The 14,482-nt window shown below is 44.1% G+C and overlaps 1 protein-coding gene across 3 annotated transcripts in view; it reads right to left on the bottom strand.

Moving 5' to 3' along the window:
• Positions 1-447: 447 nt before the first annotated feature.
• Positions 448-14,482, bottom strand: part of LOC112254813 (carbohydrate sulfotransferase 15) — a 38,161-nt gene continuing 24,126 nt past the window's right edge. For 2 of the 3 annotated variants that reach the window (XM_024427698.2, XM_024427706.2), the window contains 6 exons: positions 14,080-14,422; positions 13,047-13,190; positions 6,281-6,437; positions 5,818-5,974; positions 2,662-2,809; positions 448-1,740 (listed from right to left, as the gene is read on the bottom strand). In XM_024427698.2, the coding sequence (XP_024283466.1) occupies positions 1,550-1,740; positions 2,662-2,809; positions 5,818-5,974; positions 6,281-6,437; positions 13,047-13,190; positions 14,080-14,422 (1,140 nt within the window). In that variant the 3' untranslated portion in view covers positions 448-1,549. The remainder of the gene's footprint in view (positions 1,741-2,661; positions 2,810-5,817; positions 5,975-6,280; positions 6,438-13,046; positions 13,191-14,079; positions 14,423-14,482) is intronic. The other variant, XM_024427715.2, reaches the window with a different exon arrangement.

The raw sequence follows: 14,482 nt of genomic DNA, 5'->3' as shown, positions 1-14,482 counted from the left end.
TGTGGCCGTAAACATTATCTTGAGTTAATTCCATGAGTGGGTGTACATTTCTAACTGTAAGCATTAAGTCGAGTACTCTAGTATGACAATGAACACTTCAAAAACACTTCAACGCCTGTGCTGAGACATTCAACATTGACTAGAGATTGTAGTGGGTGGCTGGTAAGCTAGGCTTATTGCTTGATTTTATGTCAAATGTGTCCACGTACAGAGTGTGTAAAAACATAGAAAATACTGTAAAATATCAGTTAGAAACAAACAGGCCAGACTTTGGTAAGGAGATATGTTAACATGATGTTGGGAAATGATAGATTCCATACTGAGTCTCTGTGGTTCTGCTGCCCTCTGGTGTGAGGACATGTACCAATGTGTCTAGGGCGGGTATAGAATGGCGTCTATGCTCAAACACAAATTTCATATGAAAAAAGCAGCTTATGACCATTTGTTTATGTCTTTAACATTTAATACATTTAATGTAGTTAAAATGAACATTGTATGGCCGTAGAAACAGGGTGTTTCATGTTTGTTTTTAAAGATTAATAGAATAGAATAAAACTTTATTTCCCATCCAGGATGGAAATGTTTCTTTGGCATCACCTTCCATTACTTGAACGCAACGTCATCTCATAAAATCCATTGTGCTGTTTGCTCCAATATTGTTTGTTACAGAATTATTTCACAATGACTGCAATTGAAATGTCCAGTGGCATACAGCAGTATTTTCAACTCCAGTCCTCGAGTACCCCCAACTGCACGTTTTTTGTAGCCCTGGACAAGCCCACCTGATTCAACTTGTCTATTAATCATCAAGCCCGCAATGATTTGAATCAGGTGAGTTTGCCGAGGGCTACAACAAAAATGTGTGCTGTTGGGGGTACTCGAGGACTGGAGATGGGAAACACTGGCATACAGTATATAAAAATGATCCATCATTAGCATTGTGAAGGCTCTCCTTTCACTCTCAGTATGTGTCATATGGAAGGCTTCCCCACTAGAGGGAGTAGTCCACCAGGTTCTATCCCAGTCATTTTCCTGGAGTCTTCAACAAAAAGCGAACTCTTCACCAACATGTAAGGGCACTGCCGTCAAATGGGTCATCACGAACGACAATCACAGAGGGAAACCACACAAGAAATGATATCCTCCTGAGTGGCGCAGAGGTCTAAGGCACTGCATCTTAGTGCTAGAGGTGTCACTACAGGCCCTGGTTCAATTCCAGGCTGTATCACAACCGGCTATGATTGGGAGTCCCGTAGGGTAGCACTCAATTGGCCCAGTGTCACCCACATTAGGGTTTGGCCAGGGTAGGCTGTCATTGTAAAAAAATATTTTTTTCTTAACAGACCTGCCTAATTAAATAGAGGTTATTTAAACAAGTACAAGACAGATGCATTGTTCAGTACCTCAGCCATTTTATTGTCTATACATTCACCCATTGTGACATGTAATGTCCATGGTTTATTCCACTTGACAGTTCATCTCATAGGACTCATAAGACCATGGGGGACTTACTCCTCAGGACTGTATCCATCTCTGATTGAGACATTCCTCATATCTCTGTCCAGTGGAAGGCCTTGTTGTCCAGGACTGTGGCCAGTTTGTGGTTGAATGGCCGGTGGAACACCCTGAGGAGGTCCCTGGTGCTGGGCAACATGGGGCCCAAGCTCCTGTCTGCTGCCCTCCGTGTGTTGGACATGGGCCTCTTGGTGAGTGCTGCCTCGATCTGCTCAGATAAAGGCCCTATGCAAAAGACAAATTGTTGTTCAATATTTTGTTTATAAATAGATTATTGTGTTTCTATCGTCTGCCTTGGTATAGGCTCTGAGATTAAATAGGCTACGATGTCACGCTCCTAATCCTATCGCACAGCAATACTGTAGTATAATCATACTGTCACATAATGTCAACGCTACCGGTCTATTTACTTTCAAGCATACTTGACTGATAAATGGTAGCCTACTATTTGTTGTGCAGCAGGAATAATTTAAACCAATTATGTCAGAAAAGGACCGACCTGGAACAGATGTTAGTTCAACGTCTAGTTTTGATTTACATCCAATCAGCTTTCCTCGTTGATTCAATGTCGTCACATTGAATGTTTTGGTTGAAATGACATGGCAACAACATTGATTCAACCAGTTTTTGCCCAGTAGGGAGAGACATGTACTGCAATATGATAATGATACAGGCCTATGTAATAAAAGTAAAATAAACATATTAGACAACATGCTGCAATGCGATCTCCTTACCAACGGCAGATGCGTCTATTTTAATATTTTTATTTGCTTACCATTATAATAATTCTCAAGCATCAAACACCTCCCCATTTCCCCCAAATGAACAATAAAGCTTATTTTCTTGCAATTCAATTGATCAACCTTCTGGAAGTTGTGCACACACATCATTTGAGATTTGTGTGGAGATCGGCACACTTTCCCATCATGTTCAACATTAATACATACAAATCTTTGTGGCGCATTCAAGGTATAGAGTCTTTTTTATGCACACACACCTTTGATAAATGAGGCCCCAGATGTTGAAATTCACACAGCGGAAGAAGCAGACATGTACATGCATCCACAATATTGTGTCCCAGCTCTGAACAAACCTAGGATGTTGATGTAGAATTCGAGCTGATAACTGTGTTTTTCCGGTACGTACCCACGTTTAGGAAGTCAAAGACTTTATTTATGGTGAGTCTCAGATTGGCAGCGTAGTCTTCTAACTGCAGAACCAGGATCTGATTCCTGTGGAAGACAGTCAACCAGTCCAGCAGGAAGACAATATATAGTCCCAGGTTCAGTCTGACCTGGAGAGGACCACAACAAACACTGAACATTAGACTATCATCACATTTACATAACTATTCTACCAAGGCTTCATTGTTAAGGTGGAGAACAAGGTACATGCTATAAGAATACTGGTGATAAAGAGTTACAGCATGACTCGTACCCAAGCTTACCGGCAGAGAGTGCTGGAGACCAACCGACAAAAGTAATTATACTTCTGTAGATACAGCAGAGAGAGAGGGACTATTTTTTAAACGATCAGAAGCTCAACAGCATGGATTCAGAAGTCAAATGTAAACAGGGAGCTACTTTAGGTCGACATCCATGACGCTGCTGTATGTCTAATAACTTACACTTTGTTCATATTTATTTACCTTAATAGGTACACACGGATCTCCAAAGGTACTCCTCTGAACACCATGTTGGCACCAATATAATAACATTACTACCACAAATCAGGCTGAGAGGTATGTAGAACAGTGTGAACAGTAGTGTTTATCTCTGGCTGTGGGTATCGTGATTTGTGCTTTTCCTATGTAAACTAGCTGTGCCCCAGGCTGTGACAGCTGCAGCCAACCTGGTATGCTACTGTGTGACGAGGGTACAGACAGAGCTAACTCAGCTCAACCCCGTGGAAATGCTGCTCGGTACAATACAGCATCTGGACGGTTTACAATTTACAGAGGGCATTTGGCAAGCCTTTACTTAGCTTTGCTGAACTCTGTCCAATAAGGAAATGATTACAGCATTAAAGCTTATGGACCCAAGGAAGGGTAGCTGCTGCATGTGCAACAGCTAATGGGGATCATCATAAACTAAACAAAGCACACATACCTGTATAAAACTGAGCCAATGTCAATGTAGTAATATAGTTAAAACAGCAAGAAAATGTATTTTCTGAAAATAAATGACAATATTTCTAGAGACTACTTCCTAAATAACTTCCAGTAAGTGGATCTCAATTCAAACAGTTCTGAAAGGAAACTTCACAGTTCCTCACTAATCAAATCAGTGGCATATGTCACAACACATTTTCACCAGCCTCAAGGAAGTAGCCGTGATTTTAATAAAATATCCCATTAGACATGGAAAATAAAGGCCTGAGTTATGGATCACAAGTTGGCATGGAATCAATCTAGCTAAGACATGGAAGCTGTATCACAATTTGGCATAGACAAAGCCATCTCTGAATAACTTTGTATGCACTTTGATGACATGCCACTGGGCAAAAACTGTTTAAATCCACAGTGTTCCCATGTCATTTCAACAAAACAAAAAAATGTGATGATGCTGAATCAACGAGGATTTGTAAAAAGTCATCAACATAATGGGGATTTAGCACATTTTTCACCCACATTTTAACCCAACTCCAATGACATACTGACATTTTTGGTTGATTTCACATTGAATTCAGGTTATCTGACAACTCAACCAAGCGTAAATCAAAACTAGACATTGAACTGCCCTCTGTGCCCTGTGGGATAATGCTCTTTCAATAAATGCGGTCAAAATGAGTGTTTCTTCTTGCTCTTGCACATTACTTCCCATCTAGACAATACACTATCCACCAAAGATAGTGACACAATAAACAGAATAATGGAGGCCATCGTTGGAGGCTCCGGACTGGAGACCGTCGTTGGAGGCTTCGTGCCATGGAACATCAGTCGAGCCTTCTTGCCATGGATAATCACTGCAGGCTGCTTGCCATGGATCATCACTGGAGGTTTTGTGCCATGGATCATCACTGGATGCTTCGTGCCATGGATCATCACTGGAGGCTTCTTGTCATGGACCATCACTGGAGGCTTCGTTCCATGGATCATCACTGGAGGTTTTGTGCCATGGATCATCACTGGAGGCTTCGTGCCATGGATCATCACTGGAGGCTTCGTGTCATGGATCATCACTGGAGGCTTCATGTCATGGATCATCACTGGAGGCTTCGTGCCATGGAACATCACAGGAGGCTTCGTGCCATGGATCATCACTGGAGGGGAGAGACAGGAGGTCTGGCTCTGGGAGCAGGCACCGGACTCCCCAGGCTGGGGAGACATACAGGAGGCTTAGTGCGCAGAGCTGGCACAGGGCTTACCGGGCTGGGCAGATGTACAGGAGACCGGGTGCTTGGAGCTGGCACAGGATATACTGGGCCGTGGAGACACGCTGGAGGTCTGGAGCGCAGAGCTGGCACAACCCATCCTGGCTGGATGCTTACCCTAGCCCGGCAACTGCGGGGCGCTGGCACAGGACGCACTGGGCTGTGGATACGTACCGGAGACATAGTACGTGTAACCTCAAAGCATGGTGCCTGAAGGGTCACATGCTCCTCAAAGCGACGGTCTTGCTCCAGACTCCAACCCCTCCAAACGCTTTCGTCCCTCTCCACTGCCAACCACTCCTCACTCAAACGGTCCAAGAATTCCTCCTCAGTCTCGGACTCACCCCTCAGCACCGACGACCACGTCATCTGCCCCCCACCAAAAGAAATATTTTGGGGCTGCCTCTCAGGTTTCCGTCATGTCCTCTCCTCCTGACCACGCTGCTTGGTCCCTTGGTGGTGGGAAGTTCTGTCACGGCCGTTGAATGAAGAGGACCAAGGCGCAGCGTGGTGAGCGTACATTTTCTTTTCATTTGAAAAGACGCCGAACAAAACAATAAACACTACAAAACAAATCGTGAAGCTAACGGCTTTGTGCTATAAACAAGTCAACTTCCGACAAAGACAGGTGGGAAAATGGATGAGGTGGGAAAAAGTATGGTTCTCAATCAGAGACAACGATAGACAGCTGTCCCCGATTGAGAACCCTACCCTGCCTAAACATAGAAATACAAATAATAGAACATAGAATACCCACCCCAAATCACACCCTGACCAAACCAAAATAGAGACATAAACAGGATCTCTAAGGTCAGGGCGTGACATGTACATTTCCAACGCCAGGAATAAAAATATGCATGCATGACTGTAAAAGTGTCCTGCTAAATGGCATATGTATTATTATTTTATTTATTTATATGTTCCACTCACCGGCATGGCATTGGAAAGTCTAGTATTGTAGACACAGGAACGCATGGAGCTCTCTGCTAAACAAGCCTCAAACAGCTGTAAGGATTCTGAGACCCTCTGGTCAAAGTCCTCCACTGACTTGTTAGCCATGTTGAAGTACAGATAGTCTGAATACAACCTAAACCACACGGAGACACAAACCAGAAAACATACTTTCATTAGATACATTGACCAAATGCACTATAGTGAAAACTATGTCGGACTTAATTTGATCACCCTGGTGGGTGAGAATAGTGTATTCAATGTTTAAAAAGGTTTGTAATTTCCACTTGAATATTTCAGACTTGATTTGCATAAACACAAAAATGGATCAACCCCGAAGAAAATGTCCATTAATTATAATCCACATGATAATGTACTGCAGTTGCTGCAGGATTATTTCCTGCTGTGAGAAACTGGTCAAATTACGATCCCACATCTGTACCTCTCTACTGGGTCTCTGAGCATGACGATGATTTTAGCGTTGGGCTGAACAGTGTGGATGAAGTCCTGGGCCAGGAAAGGAGGCTCCCCATCCACCCCGTTGTCATAGAGATAGCTCCAGGCTTGGTTGTCCCACATTGTGGATGCGCTTGCTTCACCTGTCAATCCAACAGAAGTGTGATGCCCATTTAAGTGATAATGCCAGAGAAGCTGGTGTTTGGAGGCAAACTGTGCCAATATATCCTCCAGACACCGGATTTGAGGGAATTATCACTTTCATACAACGGGTTACCAACATATTAAATTAAGGATTTACCTATTTTCATTAAAAACCTAATTTTTATGAATTTATTCATACTATTTCATCCTTCTACGAGATATAGTCCCGTCACAAATGTAGGGTTGCTAAACAAGCCAGCTGGTTGTTCATTCTATCGGTTATGTTGCCAGAGACGCAACCCAGTTGTGAAGTCTTTTTGTTGTACGTCTTTGGATGTGACCCAGTAATTTGTTCTAAATGTTCAGCCTAGCAACGTTCTTATCCCTTGCTTGCTAGCTAGCCAACTTCAGCTAACACAGTCACATCGAACAGTGCAGCCAGAATAACAGCAAAGTAGCTGCATTAGCATTTCTTGAAGGTTTTTTCAGGTGACATTTATTTGGATATATCCATAACAGTATCTACGTTTCCATCCAATTAGCGGAAGATTTTCATGCAAATATTCAAACATCTGTATGAAGAAAACATGCACATTTTTCCACCGAACTGACTTGTTGCGTTAAAAAAAATATGTGCGTGATGATGTAGTGCACACAAAATTTACTTTTTCACTTAAAGATGCACTATGCAGAAATTACTCCAGGATTTCCTGTTTGCTAAAATTCTAATAGATTGCCTAATGTCAGATTATGTGACAACACAAACAAGCGTAGTGTAAGGAATCATTGTACATTCAAAATAAAATAAAATTATATTTGTCACAACAGCTGTAGACCTTACCGTGAAATGCTTATTTTCAAGCCCTTAACCAACCAGTTCAAGAAATAGAGCGAAGAAAATATTTCCTAAATAAACGAAAGTAAAAAAATCCTAAATAAAATCCAAAAGTAACAGGTCAATGTAAATAGTCTGGGTAGCCAATTGATTAATTGTTCAGCAGTCTTATGGCTTGGGGGTAGAAGCTGTTAAGGAACCTTTTGGTCCTAGACTTGGCACTCCAGTACAACTTGCCATGCACTAGCAGAGAGAACAGTCTACGACTTGGGTGACTGGAGTCTTGAAAGATTTTTGGGCCGTCCTCTGACACACCAAGTATATAGGTCCTGGATGTCAGGAAGCTTGGCCCCAGTGAAGTATTGGGCTGTACGCACTACCCTCTGTAGCGCCTTACAGTCAGATGCCGAGCAGTTGCCATACCAGGCGATGATGCAACCGGTCAGGATGCTCTTGATGGTGTAGCTGTGGAACTTTTTGAGGGTCTGAGTACCCATACCAAATCTTTTAAGTATCCTGTGGGGCAAAAGGTGTTGTCGTGCCCTCGTCACAACTGTCTTGGTGTATTTGGACCATGATAGTTCGTTGGTGATGTGGACACCAAAGAACTTGAAACTCTAGACTGGCTCCACTTCAGCCCTGTCAAATGTTAATGGGGGCCTGTTCGGTCCTCCTTTTCCTATAGTCCACGATCAGCCTCTTTGTCTTGCTCACATTAAAGGAGAGGTTGTTGTCCTTGCAACACACTGCCAAGTCTCTGACCTCCTCCTTATAAGCTGTCTCATCGTTGTTGGTGGTCAGGCATGCCACTGTTGTGTCGTCAGCTAACTTAATGATGGTGTTGGAGTTGTGCTTGGCTACACAGTCGTGGGTGAATAGGCACTAAGCACGCACCCCTGAGGGGCCCCCGTGTTGAGGATCAGCGTGGAAGGTGTGTTGTTGTCTACCATTACCACCTGGGGGCGGCCCGTCAGGAAGTCAAGGATCCAGTTGCAGAGGGAGGTGTTTAGTCCCAGGGTCCTTAGCTTACTGATCAGCTTTGTGGGCACTATGGTGTTGAACGTTGAGCTATAGTTAATGAACAGCATTCTCACATAGGTGTTCCTTTTGTCCAGGTGGGAAAGGGCAGTATGGAGTGCAGTTGAGATTTCATCATCTGTGGATCTGTTGGGGCGGCATGCAAATTGGAGTGGGTCTAGGGTTTCCAGCATGATGGTTTTGATGTGAGCCATGACCAGCCTTTCAAAGCACTTCATCCCTACCAACGTGAGTGCTACGGGGTGGTAGTCATTTAGGCCGGTTACCTTCGCTTTCTTGGGCACAGGGACTATGGTGGTCTGTTTGAAACATGTAGGTATTACAGACATGGTCAGGGAGCTTGAACATGTCAGTGAAGACACATGCCAGTTGGTCCACTCATGCTTTGAATACACATCCTGGTAATCCATCTGGCCCTGAAGCTTTGTGAATGTTGACCGGTTTAAAGGTCATGCTCACATCTGCTACAGAGAGCATATGCTTCAGTGTTGCTTGCCTCGAAGCGAGCATAAAAGGCACTTAACTCGTCTGGTAGGCTCGCGTCACTAGGCAGCTCACGGCTGGGTTTCCCTTTGTCATCCGTAATATTTTTCAAGCCCTGCCACATCCGACGAGCGTCAGAACCAGTGTAGGATACAATCTTAGTCCTGTATTGACGCTTAGCTTGTTTGATGGTTCGTCTGAGGGCATAAGTGGATTAGTGTGCGACAGCTCCAGCCTTTAACTCGGTGCGGATGTTGCCTGTAATCCATGGCTTCTGGTTGGCAAATGTACGTATGGTCACTGTGGAGATGACGTCGGCACTTATTTTTTAAGCCGGTGACTGAGGTGGTATACTCCTCAAAGCAATTGGGTGAATCCCGTAAATGTTTGATTTGTTCGATAATGTCCATCATTTTTGTCCAAAGAGCTACTCTTGTTAGCACGTTTGGTAAACAAATCCAAAGTCATGAAAGTTCCGAAATGTCAAAAAGTTCCGTTACTGTCCGTAGAAACATGTCAAACAATGTATAGAATCAATCTTTAGGATGTTTTTAACATAAAACTTTGTCTTCAAAGTTTCCTTTGTCTTCAGAAAAGCAAAGGAACGCAGCTACCTCTCATGTGAAATGTGTGTGACCAGCGCGTGACTGCTGGCAGACCTCTGGCTCATTCCTCTCTCATTCGGTCCCACTTCACAGTAGAATCCTCAAACAAGTTTCTAAAGATGGTTGACATCTAGTGGAAGCCTTAGGAAGTGCAACATAACCAATATCCCACTGTGTATTCAATAGGGGCTGGGTTGAAAATCGACCAACCTCAGATTTCCCACTTCCTGTTTGGATTTCTTCTCAGGTTTTTGCCTGCCATATGTGTTCTGTTATACTCACAGACATCATTCAAACAGTTTTAGAAACTTCAGAGTGTTTTGTATCCAATACTAATAATAATATGCATATATTAGCAACTGGGACTGAGGAGCAGGTAGTTTACTCTGGGCACCTCTGGGCACCTTTCATCCAAGCTACTCAATACTGCCCCTGCAGGCATAAGAAGTTTTAACCAACCATGCTATTTTGTTTGTCTTTTCGTGTTGTTCGTAACTTGTTTTGTACATGATGTTGCTGCTACCGTCTCTTATGACTGAAAAGAGCTCCTGGACATCAGAACTGGGATTACTCACCTCAAATTGGATGAGGAGTTCTTCTTCAATGAGTCGGACGCAAGGGATATACTACGGACGCCCGACCAGGCCCAGATCCCTGTGATTCGCTGGAAAAGGAAACGTAGGTTTCTCGAAAAGAGATTGGGATGCCTTGTGAGGATCAGGCAACGAGTGGCTAATCTGCCCTTGCTCACATTCAATCGCTGGAAAATAAATTGGACAAACTGAAAGCATATATCCTACCAAAAGGACATTAAATATCTTATGTTTCACCAAGTCATGGCTGAACAAAGACATTAAGAACATACAGCTGGCAGGTTATACACTATATCGACAGGACAGAACAGCAGCCTCTGGTAAGACACGGGGCGGGAGAAAATGCATTTATGTAAACAACAGCTGGTGCATGATATCTATGGAAGTCACAAGGTTTTGTTCGCCTGTGGTAGAGTATCTCATGATAAGATGTAGACCACACTATCTACCGAGAGAGTTTTCATCTGTATTTTTCGTAGCTGTCTACATACCACCACAGACCGAGGCTGGTACTAAAACCGCACTCAATGAGCTGTATTCTGCCATAAGCAAACAGAAAAATGCTCATCCAGAGGCAGCACTCCTAGAAGCAGGGGACATTAATGCAGGGAAACTTAAATCCGTTTTACCTCATTTCTATCAGCATGTTAAATGTGCAACTAGAGGGGAAACAATTCTAGACCACCTTTACTCCACACACAGAGACACATACAGAGCTCTCCCTCGCCCCCCATTTGGCAAATCTGACCATAAATCTATCCTCCTGATTCCTGTTTACAAGCAAGAATTAAAGAAGGAAGCACCAGTGACTCGGTCTATTAAAAAGTGGTCAGATGAAGCAGATGCTAAACTACAGGACTGTTTTGCTAGCACAGGGTGGAATACGTTCCGGGATTCTTCCGATGGCATTAAGAAGTGCATCACATCAGTCACTGGCTTTATCAATAAGTGCATCGAGGACGTCATCCCCACAGTGACTGTACGTACATACCCCAACCAGTAGCCATGGATTACAGGCAACATTCGCACTGAGCTAAAGGGTAGAGTTGCCGCTTTCAAGGAGCGGGACTCTAACCCGAAAGCTTATAAGAAATACCACTATGCTCTCCAACAAACCATCAAACAGGCAAAGCGTCAATACTGGAATAAGATTGACTCGTAGTACACCGGCTCTGACTCTTGTTGGATGTGGCAGGGCTTGAAAACTATTACAGACCACGAAGGCAATCACAGCTGAGAGCTGCCCAGTGACACGAGCCTACCAGATGAGATAAATAACTTCTTTGCTCGCTTCGAGGCAAGTAACACGGAAACATGCATGACAGCATCAGCTGTTCCAGACGACTGTGTGATCACGTTCTCCGCGGCCAATGTGAGTAAGGCCTTTAACAGGTCAACATTCACAAGGCCGCTGGGCCAGACGGATTACCAGGGCGTGTATTCCGAGCATGCACTGACCAACTGGCAAGTGTTTTCACTGGCATTTTCAACCTTTCCCTGTCTGAGTCTGTAATACCAACATGTTTCAAGCAGACCACCATTGTCCCTGTGCCCAAGAACACTAAGATAACCTACCTAAATGACTCATGTCTGTAGCCATGAAATGCTTTGAAAGGCTGGTCATGACTCACATCAACACCATTATCCCAGAAACCCTAGACCCACTCAAATGTGCATACTGCCCCAACAGATACACAGATGATGCAATCTCTATTGCACTGCACACTGCCCCTCCCCACCTGGACAAAGGGAACACCTATGTGAAAATGCTATTCATTGACTACAGCTCAGCTTTCCACACCATAGTGCCCTCAAAGCTCATCACTAAGCTAAGGAGCCTGGGACTAAACACCTCCCTCTGCAACTGGAACCCTGGATTTCCTGACGGGCCGTCCACAGGTGGTAAGGGTAGGTAACAACACATCCACCAGCCTATAGGGAGGAGGTCAGAGACCTGGTGCAAAGTCAAGAACCTCTCCCTCAATGTGATCAAGACAAAGGAGATGATTGTGGACTACAGGAAAAGGACAACCGAGCACGACCCAATTCTCATTGACGGGGCTGCAGTGGAGCAGGTTGAGAGCTTCCAAGTTCCTTGGCGTCCACATCACTAACAAACTAACATGGGTAATCAGATCCTCAAAAGGTTTTACAGCTGCACCACCGAGAGCATCCTGATGGGTTGCATCACTGCCTGGTGTGGCAACTGCTCGGCCTCTGACCGCAAGACACTACAGAGGGTAGTGTGTACAGCCCAGTACACATCACCATGGCCAAGCTTTCTGCCATCAGGACCTCTATAGCAGGCAGTGTCAGAGGAAGGCCCTAAAAATGGTAAAATACTCCAGCAACCCTAGTCATAGACTGTTCTCTCTGCTACCGGAGTGCCAAGTCTAGGTCCAAGAGGCTTCTAAACAGCTTCTACCCCCAAGCCATAAGACTCCTCCTGAACAGCTAATCAAATGGCTACCCAGACTATTTGCATTGCCCCCTCCCCCCCCGCCCACGCTGCTGCTATTCTCTGTTATTATCTATGCATAGCCACTTGAATAACTCTACCTACATGTACATATTTACCTCGACACCGGTGCCACCGCACATTGACACATTGACTCTGTACCAGTACCCCCTGTATATAGCCCTGCTATTGTTATTTACTGCTGCTCTTTAATTATTTGTTATTCTTACCTTTTACTTTTTTGAGTTTTTTCTTAAAATTACATTGTTGGTTAATTAAGGGCTTGTAAGTAAGCACTTCACTGTAAGGTCAACACCTGTTGTATTTGGCGCATGTGACAAATAACATATGATTTGATTTGAATCACACAATACCTCCTCCTCACATAAACGTATACATAATACACACACACACACACTAAGACGGCAGCCTCCATGACTTTCTTGAAAAGAGTGAAGAAGCCAGCCTCTATGACTAACTTTGTAGAGTGCAACCCAAGAGTTTATAAAGACTTTCAAATGACCTAAATTATTATTAAAGATGTGTCCTGTACACATAAATGACCTACAGTACATATATGACGACCTGTATGTTACCTGTGATGAGGTGTAGCTGGCTGTCATCTCCAGAGGTATTCCCCAGTATTCCCTGCTGGATGTGGTAGGCAGCCAGGTCAAAAAGGTCCAGGTAGTCCTCCACAGGGAAGCGCTCCAGGAGGCCATCTTTAAGATGGATGATACCTGCACCACAAGGGAAAACAACATCATGGTCAACGACTTCATCATTCAATCTCATTTTACTACCACTTCCATCTATGATCTATCATAACTCTAGACCCTCTCAAAAGCAAATCATATTTTTCAACAAAACTTCACTGCCAGCTTAAGGTGATACAATTTTGACTGTAAGTTCCTTCCATATTTTCACACCTGTCAGAGCTCAGAGAAGATTAAGACCTCCGACTACGTCGCCACAGGAGACCCGATGTAGCTGCCTTTCTGATCCATTGTCAGCAGAAAGATCAACATCTTCAACCATCTCCCCCACTGCTTTGAACGCCCACAAATCCACTTGGCGATGGAGTCGGCAATCAATGCACTCTGTGTGCTCTACAGTATGGCTCTCCTCAGAGTGTGATCCGACACCTACGCTGCCTCTCAGACTACCATGAAGCATTCCATTCAATTAAAGGAATTACAACAGACACTAGGCTGGAGGGGCTGGACCTGGTCTCGTCTATCACCCGCACACTACAGTAGAGGTCTAGAACAACACTTACTCACTCTGTACAAAGGTTTTGAAAAATAACTGTAGGGGGAATTATAAGCGGAGATGATCAAAACAGAGGCAACTCTTTGGGTTTTCATTCAGTTATACTATTACTAGTGTACATAATGTAGATTTCGGCATAGTCATTGGAAAAAGAGGCACACTGTATTACCTCAAAATATATGTCATATGAATAGAAATAAGTTCATCCACACATTACTGGTGGTTCCCCCTGGAAATGTATTTTGGCAGGGTGAAAAGTCTGTTGAAGCCAACGTAAAGGTTTTCCATCCAAAATCAAGGGAAGTAAAAATTTTTGGGCAGTTCTACCAAAGTGAAGACAGGGGGACTAGGGCTTACCAAACCTTTTCCTTGTCCACCAGTGGGGCTCTTTCATGGTGGTGAACTTGACCTCCGGGTGTAGCAGCAGTCGGTGAAACAGGTCCGTTGTGCCACATTTGGGCTGGCCAATGATGTAGAAATATGGCAGACAGCGCAGGCGGTATTGCTTGTCGTCGACGCTGTGGGACAAGTGTTCCTGGAAATGATTCCTCAGGTAGTCACGGACCGTCCGGAAGGTCTTGGAGCGAACTGCATACAAGTTTTTCCTGTAAGGATCCACTTTGGTTTTCCCAGAGAGCTCCTCATACCAGCATGGACTCTTGATATTGGGGAGGAACTGACGAGGAATAATGGAAAACAACTGGGAAGTGCAAAACAGATACAATGTCAAACAGTCCTAGACAATTTATCTTAATTGATA

This window comes from Oncorhynchus tshawytscha, linkage group LG01 (assembly GCF_018296145.1).
Source record: "Oncorhynchus tshawytscha isolate Ot180627B linkage group LG01, Otsh_v2.0, whole genome shotgun sequence".
Taxonomy (NCBI): Eukaryota; Metazoa; Chordata; class Actinopteri; order Salmoniformes; family Salmonidae; genus Oncorhynchus; species Oncorhynchus tshawytscha.
This window is presented reverse-complemented; position numbering and strand designations above follow the sequence as displayed.